General features: G+C 38.4%; 1 protein-coding gene and 1 pseudogene across 5 annotated transcripts in view; both read right to left on the bottom strand.

Moving 5' to 3' along the window:
- Window positions 1–7,450, bottom strand: part of RBMS2 (RNA binding motif single stranded interacting protein 2) — a 46,926-nt gene extending 39,476 nt beyond the window's left edge. The window contains exons 1-4 of one of the 5 annotated variants that reach the window (XR_013482633.1): window positions 7,102–7,450; window positions 6,920–6,982; window positions 4,056–4,129; window positions 3,008–3,062 (exon numbers count right to left, since the gene is read on the bottom strand). Coding sequence is in view for 2 of the 5 variants with exons in the window: in XM_078145916.1 (XP_078002042.1) it covers window positions 3,008–3,062; window positions 4,056–4,081 (81 nt within the window). In the remaining 3 variants the exon portion in view is untranslated. Of the gene's footprint in view, window positions 1–3,007; window positions 3,063–4,055; window positions 4,130–5,716; window positions 6,137–6,919; window positions 6,983–7,101 lie in introns of those variants that run through there. The other 4 variants (XM_078145916.1, XM_078145926.1, XM_020990066.2 and 1 more) reach the window with 4 other exon arrangements.
- Window positions 7,451–13,510: 6,060 nt separating this feature from the next.
- On the bottom strand, window positions 13,511–13,889 carry LOC110210946 (protein LLP homolog pseudogene; annotated as a pseudogene).
- Between the last annotated feature and the right edge of the window lie 5,805 nt (window positions 13,890–19,694).

Here is a 19,694-nt window from a genome sequence, read left to right as displayed (position 1 = left end):
GCTCTTCCCCATATTTAAATGTTTTCTTTCCACCCAAAGGCTTAACTAAAATCTACTAATCCTTCAAAGTCAAGGTTATATTCTAACATGTGTATGAAACTTTCTCTACTCCAGCCTTTACTATATTCTCTCTTTAATTTTTTTAAAACACAACACACAGCATGTTGTAGTCAATAGAAGCTGGCCTTGAAGTCAGGAAAACCCAAGGTCAAGTCTTATCTCTGTAACTCACTAACTGAAAGGCAGCACAGTCCAAAGGACTCAGAATCAGGAATATCTGGTTCCAAACCTGCCTGACACTTCACTTGTTCACTGTGTGACTCCTGGAAAATCACTCAGCCATTCTGTGACTTTAGGTCCTTCTCTGTAAGAGGAGGTTCCATGTATGGCCTCTAAGATCCTTTCTAGATCTACAGCTAAGGTCCTGTGCAATCCTGTGAGCCTATGATCCTGTGCGACCATGGGCAAATCATCTAAATCTTTCAGTACCCCCAAGCAACTCTCTAAGGCTATAAATTGTAGGAGTTGCTGATTCGCATGAAGTCACAGGTTCAGACTCCAAAAATATCTAGGACAAAAACAAACAAAACTCTTGTGTTTATAATCATAACCATACAGTTTTGCTTAGCCCTGAATTGTTTTCCAATTGCTCCAAATAGATCAGTTCTGTACCCCCGGGGCTAACTGCAAGCTCCTCGAGTACAGGAACCATACTTGATCAGTCAATCAACAAGCATCTGCTGAGGGCCTATTATCTTTGCCTGGACTGTGCTACATGATAAGGATACAAAGAATAAAACAATGTCTACCTTGGAGGAGCTTATGTTCTAAGTAGATGCAGAATAAAGAAAATATAAATAACTATAAGGTAGTTCAATATAAGGTATTTATTGGCATCAGGAGTTGGGGGCTGAGGAAAGTTTCATGTAGAAGAAGGTACTTAAGCTTCATTTTGAAGGAAGAGAGGGGTCATACGCATATAAGAATTTGCACAGTACTGGGCACAGGGCACATTTCTACTGGGTTCAGTAAAAATATTTACTAGTCACTAGTTCAAGATTAGATTGCAAGGTCAAGAACAGGTCTCTACATTTATCTTCAGCTTAAAGCTACAGCACCTAATAACAATGAAATGGCTTTTTCATACAAAAATCTGTAATTCTGACTCATTCTTAATGCATAAGCTCTAGTTAGCATTATTATTATTATTATTATAACACCAATAACAAAACTGCAAAGATCCATCCATATTCTTACCTCACCACCTTTGTGAATAATAGTGTATATTTTCAAAATAGTTTATCAGAATTAAGAATAGAATTTTGTGGCTATGAAGCTAACTGGACCCTTATGGGGTCTTACAACTTTACCTTAATTTTATTTATTCATTCAAATATTTATTGAGCATCTATTGTATGTAATTATATATACTGGCATACTTGTATATATAGCCAAAAAATATATATACTTGTGTATGTATGTAGGTATGTGTATTTTTCATATATATATGTATATATAGATATAGATATATACACACACACACAAAATATACTGGGCCCTATGGGGGAAATAAAGATAATTAAGGCATAAATCCTACCCTCAAGAAGCTTATAACCTAGGAGAAATAAGGCATATATAAAAAGAACTATAATACAACGAAGAATATGAGTCAAAAGAGAAAGACAAGGAGCAGAAATCAGGAAAGTCATCACAGAGGAGACAGCATTTGAATTGGGTCTTGAAGGACAGATTAAAATCTTAACAAAAAGGCACATTCCAAAGGGAATACACCCATAGGCCTAAAAGCACTGAGCTGGTCCGAGGTCTTGCCACAGCATAAGATATATGCAAGGAGTATGTTGGAGCTAAATCATGGAGGGCCTCAAATACCAAGCCAATGAGTTTGGATTTTATTCTGTAGATGGGGGGGGGGGGCTACTGAAGGCTTTTTAAAAAATTTTAACAGAGAAGTGATACGATTAAAGTTACACATTAGGAATATTAATCTGACAAAACAGAATGGAGAAAAACTGGAAGCAAGGAGATCAGTAAGGAAGCTAATATAATAGCTAGTGAAAGGTAGAAGGTCTAATAGCAGTGGGAATTTAGAAAAAAAAATAATAACTGACATTTCTAGGTAATTTGTAATATATAAATTTATATGTTAAAAAGTACTTTAAACACATGATGTCATTTTAACCTCACAACAACCCAGTGAGCTAACTACTACAGATATTTACATCACCATTTTACAGATGATAAAATATATTTGGAGAAGTTAAGTGGATTACCCAAATAAATGCCAGAAGCAGGGTTCATACGCAGGTCTGTTCTGATTTAAAGGAAAGGATTTTCTATTTCACTGTCTTATTAAGGTCGACGGAACCAGACTGAGGTACTCTGGGTAGTCTCTAAGTATATAAGCAAGAGATGGTATAAGGGACTGAGAGTTCCGAGTTCTCAGTACTGTTGGGTTTGGTGTGATGATGCCAATTAGAAGAAAAAATGGAAAAAAACAGGAAAAAACCTCTCCCTGTTTTAAAAGAAAAAAAAATTGTTACAATTATGCCTCTTTCCCCTTCAACAACATCCCCATTCCAACCTCTTTTGAAAGATTTCACTAATACAGCAAAGATCTAGGGAACATTCACAAGTCAGCTCCAACTTTCCTTTCCCATTAAATATTCTTACACATTAATATTAAGAAGGAAACTGAAAATTAAGCAAGATGCCAGATGAAAGGCAAACCTTCTCCAGTTAAACTGAGTCAGTTTTCTTTTCTCCTAAGGAAATGGTTGTTGATGCCACAATGAGTTAAATTACAATAACACATGCCAGGGAAATGATGTCAGTGAGGGCGTGGCTAGACCCTTTACAAGTTTGAAATTCCTTTAGTCCTGAACATTTCCTCTTTCAGGCTCACCTATTCTTAAACCACCAAAAAGGCAGCTCCTTTAAACACTTGTGATGAAACAGCTTTTACATCCTGGAACCCTGGTCTGCTTACCTCAGCCATTCTTTTTGAAGAAGCCATGGATAATTTGAAGGCCATTAAAACGGACCTGGGAAAATGCACCATATTAAATTATTTTGCTAAGTCCAACTTAGAAAAACCTACATATTTTTTTCCTTTGGTCAGGGGCTAATTTAATTCCAAAGAAGACTCAATACAACATATAAAAAGAGGATTTTTTTCTCCTCCACCCTCCCACAAAAAAAAAAACTGTCAGAAAAAATGAAGGGACTGTATTTGTTTCATTCTAGCATTTAGCATGTTTTAAACATTTGATAAATATTAAACACCATCCAAAAAAGAGACCAGAACATGGTGGTTATAAGTATGCACATTCCTCTATATAAATTTTCTGATATTTAAAATGCAAATATTTTCCTAACTTAAATGAATTTGTCTTCCTTTGTATCACCAGGACTTAGCATAGTGCCTGACACATAGAAAGTACTTAATAAATACTTGTTGACTTGACCTTTAATTTTAAGTAATACAGAAACACCTTTCCAAATACAAGTTTTCCACAAACTCCACTAAGGTATAAAATAGAAGCCTTCCAAGCAGAGGACAGTAGCATTTTTCTTTATCTCCACAAACTAAAGATGACTCATGCAGACAATAAATTATTTTGTAAAAATTCTGCTTATTTAAGGAAAGCAGAAGATACTTACAATCACTCTGTAAGGGGCTGGAATTTGAAGTTTGCTTTTTTGTTTTAATATTTTAAGCATCTTGGAAGGGTCACAGGACCTGTGTAACATGTGGTACTTGAGAGTCAATGAGCTTTTACTGGAACTGACATATGGATTACTGACACCATTAAAACTTTGGGTATAAAAATGCACAGATAAAATGAAACAAACGCATCCTTAAACATTCACACACTTCCTAATGACACAAACTTGAGTAGATTAATTCCCACACATCTATTAATCCCTGCATAAATACAGAAACAAAGTAAAGTACATATATCATTCAAGTATAAATGTACTTAAACACTGACAGTCACAGACCTACACACACACAAATAAATGTTCATACATACCGACAAAGTGATTCATGTGTGCACATTAGGTGCACACACTCTTAGATGTCATCATGATGACAGCATATAAGAACCTAAAAGAGTTTTTGACCACTATTAAAAGTTACTGCATTTCCATTCTATAGTTACAACATTTCCATTCTAAACTTTTCTGGTCAGTACATTCTTTGAATTTTGACTCAGGCTCTTCAAATTACAGGGATGCATTTCAGGTTTGAATCTAGTCTCCTAGGCCAACTTGGAGCACCAGGAAAGGAACATAGCTACATATTTCTGAGAAAGCCTAGACAAGGGCAAGGAAATAATTTTAGGTGGATTCAAACATAAAAGCCCGCAAATGTGAGCATTAACCAATTTTAAAAATCAATTACAATAGTGGTTTTAGTATAACCTGAAACTTGGATAAATCACAAAGGGTACTGTCAACGAACTTACATGAACTGAAAAAGAAAGGGTCTTGTCAAGACTATCTTTAATCAATCAACAAATATTTCCTAATATAACTGCACAATGTTTCATCTCAAAAAGTAAATAGGGTACATCAACTAACCCTAATGTCTACTCAGCAATTCATTATAGTCTGGAAACCAAGTACCCAGGCACAAATACTTACCCCACCCACTATGGCCCAATCTTGAATGTCAAACCTATAAAAAGAATCCTTAACTTTCAAAACTCACTTAAATCCTATTTCACCAATCTCTAATTCTCTGTAGGGAATTCCTTTATAGGCCTGGGAGGGATCCAAGGCACAAACATCCCTACTCTCTACTAAGGGAGCAAAAGACATCCTAGCACATCCCTCTCTTTGGAGGGCAGTTTCAAAGCCTGACCCACAGTATTTATTGTGTTTCCATTGCAGTATAGAATCCCTTCTAGACAAATTGTGTGCCCTATAGTACCAAGAAGCTGCATATAAGGACATCCGCTTGGCATGTAGGCATGCGCATACACCCCTCCTCTGACTGCCCATGTGCCCAGGCACAGTACCACTGACAGCACAGAGTTAACCACAAGGTTGCCAGGGATCCCTGCTGAGCCTGGCTATCTGCTGAGCTCACTGCCCAGGCTTCTGGGACCCAGAGAAGCTAGAAAAGCTCCTTGCTTTAATCAGAGATATGTCAGCACTACAAACATTCCTTACAGGATAAAGTAGTTACCTAAGTCTGAAAGACAATGTTGAGATAACACTAGAATTGTCCTAAATTTACTGAATATTTTCAGCCATTCAATAAATTGGTGGATAGGATAGGTGGGGGGGGGCGTGTAGGGAGACAGAAAATGAGAGGGGGCAGGGAAGAAATGGTTAAGCAAAAGGAGAGAATAACCTTCCCAGTCAGTGGGGGACAGGGCCTGGGATGACAGATCATCTCAATAGGGTGCTGGCACATCAGGAAGTCAAAGTTACTTCATTCCACAAAGACACAAACTTGCAAGCCTGATTTCTGATTTCAATTTCTCCACCTCCCTCTGACCTTAAATACAGGGACGGAAGATCCCCGGAAATCTTAAACCAGGTGGCAAGAGGGGACAGCACGCAAGGAAAGGGGCAAGCAGAAATCTCTTTCCCTTTTCGGAGCAAAACGCTAAAGCCTAGGACATTGCCAGATCCCAAAAAAGGAAATAGCTTGGTTCTGGGGGGGAAAAAAGCTTTTCCCTACCTTCTTGTTGCTCTTGTTATAGCCAAAAGTCGTAATCCCAGGCCTGGAAGGCACAGATAGCAGCATTTTGTCTTTAATGTTAGAAAGCAGGAAGGGAGAGAAAAAGGGAGGGAGGGAGAGAGAGGGAGAGAGAGGGAGAGAGAGAGGGAGGGAGAGAGAGGAAGAGAGAGGAAGAGAGGGAGAGAGAGAAGAGGGGAGGGAGGAGGGGAAGGGGGAAGAGAGAGAGAAGGATGGGGGAGAGAGAGGAGGAGGAAAGGAAGGGGAGGAGAAATGAGGGAGAGAAAAGAGGACGGGGGAGAGAGAGAAAAGAGAAAGGAGAGGGAGAGAGAGAGAAAGGAGAGGGAGGGAGAGAGACAGAGAGAGAAAGAGGGAAGAAGAAGAAGAAGAAGAAGAAGAAGGGGGGAAAGGGGGATGGTAGAGCTAGGGCAGCTGGTTTACGTCACCAAGGGAAGTAAACCCAGAGCCTGGCTGGGATACTTCCACTGGGTCCTAATGCCCAGAAATTTTTTAAAAAGGAAAAACAGAGGGGGAAGAGGTAATTCTAGAAAGAAGGGGTTATATTAATCTCTTCTATACCTAGACCCCACTATTTCAAGGTACTTTTCCTTTTAAGACTTTCTTCAGGGATCAAGTTCTTATTCTGAAAGGGAAAAGGGCAGAATGAGTACATTGTGTTCGAAGCACTCAGCTAGGAGGAAGAGTTTCACTAGAGTTGCTTCTTGACTTTATAGGTGACAACTGGGACACAACTCTGGGGAACAGGCTGCCAACAGCTGTCTTGAGAAAAGCAAGGTGGCTGAGGGCTTCTCCTATGCCTTATATTCAAAGTGACCCCAATAACTCACTAACTCTCCCTGTAAGAAAATAGAAACTGAGAGCAGGTAAAGGGGCAAACATACAGAGAGAGTGGCTAGGATCCAAACATGAAAAAAGGCTTCTCCTCCCACTTAATAACCAAAAATTATCAGGCAGATACATTTTTCTGATGTATAATATAGGTGTACTAATGCCCATCACTGCTACTTCATGCTCAGCTATGGTTCTATCAGAAATTTCCATATCAGGCTAGCCTCTATCACAAAAACTTGGTATCTCTATCTGGCAACAAAAAACTGACACTTTTTTCTCTGACACTTCCCCTAGCCCAGAGTTTTAAAATTGCAGTTGAAACAGGTATAAATATCTCACCAAATAAATACTCACCAAAGTTGGAGCCAAAATTGACTTTCATAAGTTTGAGGTGCCTCCTCCAAGAGGTCAGCAGAACTGTGAAGAAAAATCACTATTTTAAAATTACATAGTACAGAGTAAGAACATCCCTGTTAAGATCAGCAGAATATGAACTTTGTGAGTCCAGGATCCAAGAAGGTTAAGGCAGCACTCACCTCTTATGGTTCCCAAACCTCACAGGAGTGTCCTTGTATAGAAGTAATTGACAAAAGAAAATTGTAGTTTCACTTGTAGACTAGATAGGGGAAGTGCGAAAATTGTAGATTAATGCCCAGTACCCTTCTACTTGGGCCACTTGGACAGGGGCCACTTCAAATGCTTTCATAAGAGCACCCTGCAGCCCTCATAACTTTCTCTTGGGGCGTACCCTAACCTAATCCCTGTCTTTCCTTTCCTGAGGAGATGACCAAGCCCAAATTGCATAAGTGGTTGCCTGCCTTTTGACTTGGTCCATGTTCTAGTTTTCTTATCTCTTTGTCATGATTGTGGGATAGACAGCACTAGTGAACGGAAGAAAATATCCACATATACCCCACCCCCAATCTCCAACTTTCAGCCTGAAATGAACAGGAAGTGCCTGCTCAGTTCAGGGGACACAGGAAGGGTGGGAGCAGGCTAACTGTGGGAATATCTACTAGGATTGGAACCATAGCAGCAATAAAGAAAGGACAGAAACTTGTCTTAGACTTACTGCATTAAGAAAATAGGCTCATTTTCCCCTTCTTTACTTAAACAAAAAGCATTTAGTAAGAGCTAGGAGCTAAGGATACAAATACATGAAGACTCATTCAATCATCCTAGAGACAGCTATAGTCATAGGGAACTAATCAGAACAGCTTATTTTATCCTGTCAACAAGGATTTACAGAAGTCTACCTCCTTGGAAGATGCCCCTTTTCTAACAAAGATACATTCCCCACCCCATCCCAGTCTCATTAAAGTGATAATCAATTTGGTAAGAAACTCTTCTGATCAACTCCCATTATGCTTATGTGCCAGTTGGATCCATTACTCAATCATGAAATATTACAGACACTTTCTCAGAAACATCACCATTCATCCCAACTTTTTCAGGTTCCAAAGTTTTTCTCAACTCTAAAAACTCTGGGGTTTTACCGCTACATCCCTTGATAATGTGAAGCAGAAACTCTACCGCTGAAATGCCGGTTACCACAAAACAAGCAATCTCTCTAATTTATTTTTAACTTCATATACTAGAAGTTACTCTGTTCAACTCTACTTTAGGTCCTACTGATTTCTCAAGATTTATATATACTATTTTCTGTCCAGATCTAGAAGCCCTAAATACAATCTTCATCTAAATATGCTGTGCTTGGGGCTGGGGTGGGGGTGGGAGGGAAAGGGGGAAGGGAAGCAGAAGGAAGGAAGAGGAGGCAGGGAGTAAGTGTTAGGTTGAGCAAAATAAGAATCCATTCTAAAAAAGAAAGTCTCTAGCTTAGGATTATAACATTGAAAAACAGTGAAGGGTCCTATTCCAAGCCACTACTCACTAGAAAATGCCTTTTAAAAAATCAAGGGGGCAGCTAGGTGGCACAGTGGATAGAGCACCAGCTCTGGATTCAGGAGGACCTGAGTTCAAATCTAGTCTCAAACACATAACACTAAAATAGCTGTGTGACCCCAGGCAAGTCACTTAACCCCATTGCCTAACCAAAAAAAAAAAAAAGCCAAGGCATACTCAAGAACAGATATACTCCACCTGAAAAAGCAAACACACTTTTATTATATGGGCCTAACTCTGTCTCCCCAGGGAATGAGTAGGATCAAGCTAACAAGATCTATTTCCTATGTGCATATTATAACCCAGATATGGTGCTTTGGAAGTGAAAGTTTCCAAAGATGATATCCTAAGCACAACTAAAAGTCTACACTGCAGGAAAATCTTGACTATTCTACAAAAGTGGAAGATTCAATCTATCCTGCACAGTGCTGCCAAAATAATCTTTTTAAACCATAGGTCTAACAATGTCATTCACCTGCTCAAGAATCTTTAGGGGTTTCCTACTGCATTTAAGATAAAACTCAAACTCCTCACCTTAGCATTTACAGAACTTAATAACCTGGCTTGAGAGTATCCCTCCAAACTTGTTTCAGGTTATTCTCCCTTCATGAACTTCAGGCCAAACTGGTCTATTTAGCCTTCTCCTTCTTCTATATTTCTGCATATGCTGTCCCCTACTTAGAATCCTTAAGTTCCTCCAAGATTCTATTCAGGGAACAAATTGTATAGGAAACTTTTTCTGATCCCCTAAATCGTTGTTGTTTTTTCAGTTTCAGTCATGTCCTTCTCTTCATGACTCCACCTGGGGTTTTCTAGGCAAAGATCCCGGAGTAGTTTGCCATTTCCTTCTCCGGTTCATCTCACAGATGAGGAAACTGAAGCAAAGAGAGTTAAGTGACTTGTGCTGGGTCACACATCTAGTAAGTGACTGAGACCAGATCTGAATTCATGAAGATGAGTCTTCCTGATTCCAAGCCCAGAGTGCTATCGACTTTGCCACCTGGCAGCCCACACTAAATTGTTGGTATTCTCTTACTTTCTCCCTTCTCAAATCATCTTGCATTTAATTTGCTGTGTACAGATTATATCTTCTCTTCCCAGCCCCTCTCTCAGCAGTTCTTGAAGGCAAGAACTACTTTTCTTTTTATTATCCCTGGACCTTAGTACTTTACACTTCCTTCCCCAGATCTGCATGAGACTTTTTGGTTGTGGGGACATCTCCTGATGTGAAAACTCTTTCTACAAACAGAAGGATGTATATTGGGTATCCCTCCATAACTCATAGTTTTAGAGAATTGCCTGGGGCCTGCAAAAATAAATGTCTTACCCATGGTAACATAGTATGTTTCAGACTCAGGATCTGAGTCTTCTCAGGTCTTCCTGAATCCAAGGCTGGCCCTCTTTTTACCCATTAACCAGCTACCATAATAGGTTCTTAATAATGCTTGTTAAATTTAATTGAATACAAAAATCCAAAGATCACACCAGCCCAGTTACTCTACTTCTGCCTCATAATCAACAGTGTTGATTATTTGGGAATTCTTTGCATAACTTTCAGCTTTCTGGAAGTAAGAGGAAAATCTCTTATCTCCAGCAGGCGAACAGGATTGATACAGAATACAAGAGCCTTGAAACACAGATCTGATTCCCATGGTTCTTTAGAGAGCTATAATGTTCATCTACCCAGGAAAAAACCTCTCTCCTCTATCCTCTGATTTGCCTCTGAGCTTTACGTAAAGGACTTTTTAGCTACTTTCTGATTTATAGCTGCTCCAACAATGTCAGATGGAAAGAAAATGAAGGAACATGCATAAAATACAGTAGCTTTGCAGTCTATACCCATCAAATAAGTCTGGGGTCCCAAAGTACAAGGCAGTTAAACATTTGGATTGCCTAGCCAAAAATGAATCATGTCAAAGACCAATGTTTATATCCTTGAATTAATTTTTAAAAAATAAAGCATGTGAAGGCAGCTAGGTGGCACAGTGGATAGGGCTCTGGCCTTGGAATCAGGAGGACCTGAGTTCAAATGTGATCTCAGACACTTGACATTACTAGCTGTGTGACCCTGGGCAAGTCACTTAACTCCATTATCCAGCAAAAAAAAAAACAAAAAAAAGAAAAAAAAGAAAGCATTTTAAATTATGTAGTTAGACTGAAAAATAAAGCTAGGGAACAACCCCATTTCCTTACACATGTATACCTTAATTACCCTTCTGCCTTGATCACCATATGCCCATATGTCCTAAAACTTGACCAGTTGCGTCATCAGTGATTATAAAGGAGATTTTTTTTTTAATGGGATCTGAGGCATATCTCCTGGGGAAAAAGAAAAGTTTATCTCAGATACAATGAAGGGGCATATGATTTCCTAAGGAGAGTAATATTCTTAGGAGTGAGACTCTGGATGAAACAGGTTTCCAAAATTTGGTTGAGTCTTTTCTTCTGTGAAATGATTTCTGCCACCCCACCATTGGCCTCTAGGTTTTCTATCTGGGCTGAGAAGTCAGCCTGTATTACCTGCAGATGTGCTGGCCTCTAGCCAGCCATTCAACAGGGACCAGACTGATGTAGAACATGTGTCTGGGAGCAGTCAGATGCCGCCAATTTGCATTGGCCCACGAACAGCATTAGTGAGGCAATTTGGATATACAGCTCATGGACCTGAGGAAGGGTGCTGACTGCACTGGGAGGTCAAACACATAGAGGAAATAAGATGATGGCTTTTCATGATATCCCATATAGATGGTCTTTCTTACTGTTTCTTACTGTTTTCTTACTGTTAGACCAAAAAAGTTGAGGAAAGTTCAAAACATAGGATTCAAATAAAATTATTTTGGCCTTGGAGAGAAGCATAGAGAAATTTACACATCAACTTCATGTAATTAAAATTTTTAAATGCTGTATCCTACAATAAAACAAAGTTCTGTCCTGCCCTCTTCTGGCCACCAAAATAATGGCAAAATAATCTAAAAGTACAGAAATTGGAGAAAGTCAGAGGACTTATCAACATCTTTAAACACCTACTATAGGCCAAGTACTCTGGTGGATCTAAGGATACAAACACAGAGTAAAACGATCCTTACTTCTAAAGAGCTTTCATGCTATTGGGGAAGACACTGATCTTTATATAGCTCCAATGAGGACTGAGAGTCTATAAAACCAATACTGTATACCCAAACTATTGGTATGCTTTTCAGTTCCTCAGAACCAGAGATTTCTCACCAAACAGACTCCTAAACAAAACTCCAGGCCAAGATTTTTTTGTACCAGACAAAGGTAGAGAATGTCTACTAAAGCAAATCTATCATGGGTGCAGGAAGCTTCTCCAAAACTCATTCCAGAATTTGGTATTAAGTAGAAGAGAAGGCCCAGACCCTAGGCATAACTGGAATGCACTCTAGTGATTGCAATGTTATTCTTGGCCATACCTAAATCCAGAGTCCTTTGAGTCATTATTTCTGTTTGGCCACAGCTATCAGAATTATCTAGATAGTTCCAATGAGATTACCAAACTGAGTTTAGTTAGGGTAGCAAGGATTTGAAGAGACAGAACAATGAGGAAGGGCAAGATACTTATTTGCTTCTTTTTCTTCTAAGAACCACATTATGATTCCCCTTTAACTCAATCTATCCTACACATATTTCCTCTAGACTTCTGTCAAGACTGAAGATGATGAGGAGCATGAGTAAAATTATTTTGTAATTCTAAGGAGGCAAGTTCACCTATTTATTCCAAAGTTGAGTCTTCCAATAGGATCCATTGTTCTGTTTAGTTTCAAATTCCATATTAGGCAACTGAATTGGATAATATCTATAGAGCAAAGGGCAGGATCATACCTAGAAGCTGTAGTTGAAAAGAATATCAACAAGTATCTTAGAGTTGTAGTAGAGTATAGTATGATGTTCTATACTTAAGATTAGAAGGAAATTTAAGTCCCAGTTTTGTCATTGACTTGATCAGGGTCACATAGCTCATAATTGAACCTCTATGAACCTCTGTTGCCTCAACTATAAAATGGGAATAATAGTAAGAAGAGCTAACATATATAGAATGCTTTAAAGTTTGCAAAGTATTTTACATATATTATTACTATCTTATTTGATTTTCACAACATCCCTGTGAGGTAGGTGCTATCATTATCCCTCTTTTACAAATGAGGACGTTAAGTGACTTGCTTGGCTTACCCAGATAAGTATGTGTCTGAGGCAAGATCTGAACTTGGCTCTTCCACTCCAAGTCCAGTGCTTTATTTACTCTACCATGATGCTTCTCTCAATAATACTACTTCTGTACAGATCAAATTAGAAAACTTACATAAAGCATTTTCTAATTATAATGTGCTATATAAAGGCAAACAGTTACAAGGCTAGAGACTGGACTTGTGATTTTACCCATACTAGGAATTCCCAGGTGAGGAAACTACCTCTACCAATGCAGGTCAGTACCTTCTCTGCAATTCATAATCAGAGAGAGTTGCCTAGAACATCAAGAGGTTAAATGTCTTCTTGTTCACCATCACAGACCCAGTCAATATGTACTGGGTGTGTTGGATTTGAATACAGGCCTTTTTTTTTTAAATGCAGAATATATTTTTTTATTTTTCCTTACAAAGCAAAAAAAAAAAACTGTTGGAACACAAGTTCTGTTTGGATAACAATACTTATATGTAAGAAACTATAAAAATAGGATACTTTTTTTAAGAGGCTGGGGCTGTCTAAAATTTGCTAACAGCTTATGTTGTATCTTTATCAAATATATTTGCCAAAAGTGCAAGAACATGTTATGATTACACAGTTCATTTGCTGAAAACTGCTGCATCAGACACATCACTGACACAGTCAGACAAAAGTTTGGTGCAGCTAACACTGATCAAACAAAAAGAATGTTTAATAATGAAAAACCAAATGGAAGTCAGATATTTTGTGTTTCAGCTGAAGTAACTGGAGGAGGCAAAATATGGAAACAAATGATTTTCATTCAATCAAAATACATATTCTAAACAAACATGTCCATGTGATGTTTTTCCAGGCCTTTAAACTCTACCAGGCCAGACCCTTTGCTGCTTTTGCTGCCTTCACTTTGTTTTTCCTTTTGCCCCGTTTTGCCTTTAGTTTTTTCCCTTTGCTTCAGATGCATCTAAACTGGGTACTATCCATGTTCATCTAAAAGTATCTTTTTGTTTCTTTTAACATCCACTTCCATTTTCGATTACCCCTTTTGCTCTCTCCCCAGACAGTCTGTTTTCTCTTTGATTTTTCCAGGTGCTACCACAGTTGCTATGTCTTTTACCTCTTCCATTAAAATATCACCATCTATTTTAAGTATACTTTTTAGGTGACTAAGTTCCTTCGGTGCATTCTTCTTTCTCTTTTCTGCACGCATCTTTCTTTCCCACTTACTCCATAAGCATTCTGCCATTTTTAACTGGAACTCACAGCCCTCAGAACCCATGGGGAGAACTGAATCCAGGTTTTCTTATCTTTGAGGCTCTCTAACCTACACCTTAGCTTCTCAAAACAACCATACTTTTATAAAATAGTATTCGATATTCTAGCCTGATTTTTGACCCTTTTGCCTCACTGTATAATTTAGGGACAAGAGAAAATTTGGAAACATTTATTTGAGGTGTTTACTCCCTTCCTTAAAGACTTTTAGCCATGTCCTGAAACCCAAACTGAATGAAAGGTTTAAGGTTAAGAAAATATTATCAATAATAATGATAGACTTAGCTCTTCTCAGCCATACAATGATTCAAGACAACTCCAAAAGACTTGTGATAGAAAATGCTATCCACATCCAGAGAAAGAACTGTGGAGTCTGAATGCAGATCAAAGTATATTATTTTCACTTTGTTTTTTGTTTTTTCTTTCTTGTGGTTTTTCTCTTTTGTTCTGATTCTTCTTTCACAACATGACTAATGTGGAAATATGTTTAACATGATTGTACATGTATAACCTATATCAGATTGCTTGCTGTCTTGGGTAAGGGGTGGGGGAGGGAGGAAGGGAGAAAAATTAGAACTCAAAATCTTACAAAAATGAATGTAGAAAACTATCTTTACATGTAATTGGAAAAAAATACTATTAAGTACAAAAGAAAAGAAAATACTATCAAAATGTCAACATTCTCTTCTATATCATAATGTTGGTAGTCCTTTAATAGTATAACAGACATGGAATGATCTCAAAGCACTGAATTACATCTCGTAAAGATGCAGGTTCACAAATATTAATGGGATTTCAATGATAGGTCACAAATAGAAGCATCTAGAATTCTTCTTCCTTTATCTACTTAAGGGTTACTTCAGAGAGCTATGCTTTATGTTGAAAGAGGAGTCGACTCTCATTTTTGTTACTTTAACGTGTCTCCAAGGAAGTCAATTCCCAAGGAAACTCAGAGAAATACTGCCACCTCCTGGGCAGAAAGAGACCTTGCCCCCTCAGAATATTATTTCCCAAAATGAATTGATCACATAATACTTTAGGTTTTGAAATATGTTGATAGAAACCTACAAAATTCTACAAAACCTACACATCTTCATCCTGGAGACAGGGAGGTGAAATTAGGATGTAGTTAGTAGTTGCAGAGAAGGTGCTGGTAAGGAGGTATGATAACAGTGATGGTGGTAAATTTGAGAAGAAATTACAGTCTATTTACATAAAAAATTATGCCATATAAGTCCAAAATTAAAATGGGCTACCTCAGGAGAAGAGTTCTACATCACAGGAAGTATTTAGAGACTATACAATAACTTGTCTGGGATATATAAGGTGTGTATACACATACATACATATACACATATGTATATAAATGAATATATGTTACGCTAGATAATCTTGGAAGTCCTTTTCAGCTCTAAAATTCTATGATTCTGTAAGTATTTTGGCATAAATGTAATAAATTTAATATTTTAAAGGAGGAAGAATATTTAAATTCTCAAGGAATCCTCATAATTTGGGGCACTGTGCCTTAAAAATAAATTGACCTACATACAACAGGCTTTTTGAAATCCAATTGTTTGTATATTCCTTCTCTTCTTAAGACTCTCCAGGAATATAAGATTGAAGCCATCTGCTTCAACTCCTTTTTTTAACTTTTCTTAATGTTAAAGTCCTTCCTTGCTCTCTAGTCTCAAACAACTAAGTGTCCCTCTTTTGTAAGGGTAATCCTTCTAACTGCACCATTGATCCCACCCATTCCCCATCTCCTTTAAACTTTGTTTATTAGTCTCTCTTTCAAAAAGCTCTTTTTCCTTATCCTAGGCAAGTGCTCTGGTCTCCCCATCTCTCCCCCACAAAAAACCCAACAAATAAGCAAAAACCTTTTCCTTTACCATGCTACTCCCTCTTAACTACTCAGTCCCTTCCTTGATACATGGTTCCATTTTCATACCATCTTGGAAAGGCAGCTATTTCCAAAATTAATTATTACCAGATCAAATTTCATCTTTGCTGTCCTCATCCTCTTTGAACTCTCTTTGGTGTCTGACACTGCAGACCACCCCATACTTTGAAATACCCTCCCCTCCATCAGTTTCTGTAACAATATACTTTTATCATGATTCTTTTATCTACTCCTTTCTGTTTTACTGGTTCAGTTTAATCCAACAAATATCATCTTTGTATCCCTTAAAGGTATCTCAACGTTCTATTCTTGGGCCTCTTTTATCACTCTCTCGGTGATCTCATCCTCTCATATGATATCACCTCTATGGGTGACTCCCAAATCCATTTACCCAACTACCAACTTCCACCTGAAGCTCCAATCTCATATTTCTGATGCCTGTGGCAATTTCCATACAGAGTGAGGCACTTCAAACTTAACAAAGGCAGTATAACATAATGGAAAGAGCAAGGAATTTGGAGGAAGAGGGCCTAGTTTCAAATATCAGCTCTGCTACTTACTATGTGAGTGACTTTGGGCAAGTCACTTAACCCTCTCTGGATCTCAGTCTTCTCATATAGAAAGTGGGGAGGGTGGGATTGGGCTAGGTGATCTCTAAGCTCTCTTCCAACTCTGGGTTAAATTGAACCTATCTTCCTGCCTTTCTCTCTAGATTCTCTATTACTGTATTTCTTGGTAAGTTATTTTTATTATGAATGTCACAGTCATAAAAAATGAACATTTCTGTATAAAAAGAATGACTGAAAAAGAGGAATTAGTTGTGTCTGAAAATGTATCTCATTTTGAACTATCATCTCTCTGCTGGGTCTTTCGGAATCATAACTGGTGACTGGATTGATCAATTACAAAAGCCTTTCAAAGTTTTCATCAAAATATCAGTTCATACAAGGAGAAAGGAATGAGCATTTACATAGGACCTACTATGTGCCAGGCACTGTGTGCTAAGCACTTTGCAAATATCTCATTTGATCCTCACAGTAATCCTGCAAGGTAAGTGCTGTTATTACCCCTATTTTACAGTTTAGGAAACTGAGGCAAACTGAGGTTGGATTTGAACTCAGATATTCCTGACTCCAGACCCAGCACTATCTACTACACCACTTAGCAACCTTGTATTCTCACTTATCTGAGTTAGGGGTGGGAAACCTGTGGCCTTGAGGCCACATGTGGCCTTTAGGTACTTGGGTGTGGCCTTCTGACTGAGTCTAAGTTTTACAGAACAAATCCTTTTATTAAGGGGATTTGTTCTGTGAAGTTTGGATTCAGTCAAAGGGCTACACTTGAGGACCTAGAGGGCCACATGTGGCCTCAAGGCCACAGGTTCCCCATCTCTGATTTTCTGAATCCTTTCCTTTTTTCATTTCTTGGAGGGCAATAATATTCCACATTATCTATTACTACTATTTTTCCTAACTAACCTTGTGGTCACTCAGATTTGCAACATGGGAATCACTTTAACTCCTCCTTCTTCCTCACCCCATATACACCACATTTCCCATGCTTAGAAGTCACTCGTGTCCTTTAGATCCCAACTCAGATGTCACTTCTTCCATAAAGCCTTCCCTGATACCCTCTATCTCTTCACGATGAAAGTGAGTTCTAACATTTTTTCTATATGCTGCCCGTTCTTATCTTCAGACTATTATTCACTCCAGGGCTCAGGGTGATGGTAAGCTGGGATAGTAAGAGCCCTTCCTCCTTCACTGAATTTCAGGGGAACATGAAACTCACAGGAAGTAAGAAGCTCCCAAAGAGAAAGGACTAAGAATTGCTACTTACTCTCCAAAGAGAGAACAGAAAAATCGGTCCTTATTATGTCAGAGAACAAGAACTCTCCTTACTGTCAGGAGATTCTGAGTCCAAAAAGCAAGGTAAAATGCCACAGCTGGTCTGGGGCTTCATATCCAACATACCGATCACAAAGACTGGGTGTCAAGAGCTTATAGACTAATGTGTGCATTTATTGCATTGCTGTGTGCTGGAATCTCTCCCTGGAGTGATTGGAAGCAGCACCCAGGAAAGCTGATACCCATCACTGGAGCAGAGTTCAAGCTCCCATCTAAGATTACAGTGATCACTGGTACTAAGGCAATTTCTAGATCTCTAGGGACTGTCAACTATTGTAGAGCAATACTAAAGTGAGGGTGGGAAGATGAGCCTTTCTTCTGTCATCTCTGTGTTCCTGTTTAAGTTCTGAGGCCAATTCAGGGGTTATGATCTGGGACACACACACACATACACACACATATATCTCTTGGTGGGAATTCCATGCAAGAGTACCTGATTTATTTCTTTTCCATTTCTTTTTTACATACAATAAAAACCAAGTGACCAGAGAACACTGCCTGAGACTTTTAAATAGGAGGTAGGGATGGTGGTAGGTGGGTTGATAAATAGGACCAATTTTGAATTTGGCCAGTAAGGTTCTCTCCAAACCTGCTTAACCATTCAGCTTGGCATGGCAATGGTGTAAGGGTATTCAAGAGACTTTGAAGAGGTCCCTGGTGGGCAAACTGTATATTTTAATCTCAATGGTTAATACAGAAAATGACACTTTTCTTTCTGATAGTCTTAAAGAAGGTGGCACATGAACCAGAAAGGTTGTACTATTGAAATGCTTCAAATATCATGTGTGATTCCCACCAAATCCACACAGAGCCTATATCCATGCCATATTTCATAATAGTTTACATGGACCTATCTTTGGCATTTAATCTCACTCTTATATCACAATTGTTGGTATACATGTCTTTTCTTCCAACAAGTCCCATGAAAGCCAGATCTGTGTCATGTACAGTATCCTCAGTACTTAACACAATACTCTGTATAGGTTCAATTAACATTTGTTGAATGAATAAATGCCAAACAAATAGGACAAATTAGTCTAGAAATCCAAGTCCTAAAATCCAACCTGCAAACTGCTGAGTGGAATATAGAAAATACTCAAAATTTATTTTGTTTAACTTTGAAAAATTAATAATTACATAGGCATTAGTACTCCTTCAATGGATGTAGATCTAAACCTCTTCACATCTTATCCTGTAGGATTATTATATACAGTTTTCCAAAAATTTACAGAAAAAGACACCCACAATATACTCTGAATGTCTCAGAATCCCAACGTAGCACTGAGGCTGCCCATTTTTAATTTTTGTTATATGACTAGCTCATTAATTTTCCCATCATAAATGTTGCCAATGATATCTTTTATATCATTTCTCAATACAAATTGTCTAAGTCCAGTCTCAATAGGGTGGGTATTTATATATTAGGGCAAAACATGAGCCATTGAGTCCAGCTCCATGCCAATAATTTAAAATAGGGCAAGGAACATGCTGATCTTACTAAAAGGCCAATGTTAAGAAGACAGATTATGTCAAACATTAATTTCACTGACACTCCTATTAGTTTGCCTTCTGATCTCATATCGAACTCTTCTTAGCATGAAATTACTCTCATCCAGCCCCTGCCTTTCCTGCTTTTGTCTCAGCCTCAAACCCACAGATTTTGATGTTCCTGAGAAGCCCTGACCTCTTAATCTAGCCTAATCTTTCATTTGGCTCCCAATTTGGATCTCACCTCTCTTTCTCCCAGAAAGGCTGGAGGGGTTCTCTTAGCCCTAATAATAACTTTAGTTATTACTGATAATAATACAGGACCATGGCCCTATTGGCTGAGCCCTTCCGTCCCTGCCACCCGGAGGGTCTCAGAGATTTCAAAGTTCAAATACTAAAGGGAGCAGACCGTTGCAGACTTGACCACATGCTGCAAAGGACATTCAACTCTACAAGAAAGGAATTCTTAGTCCCAAAAGTGAAC

Source organism: Phascolarctos cinereus, unplaced genomic scaffold (genome assembly GCF_003287225.1).
Source record: "Phascolarctos cinereus isolate Bilbo 61053 unplaced genomic scaffold, phaCin_HiC Scaffold_1;HRSCAF=81, whole genome shotgun sequence".
NCBI classification, from domain to species: Eukaryota; Metazoa; Chordata; class Mammalia; order Diprotodontia; family Phascolarctidae; genus Phascolarctos; species Phascolarctos cinereus.
Note: the sequence above shows the minus strand (reverse complement) of the source record. Positions and strands in the feature narration are given on the sequence as shown.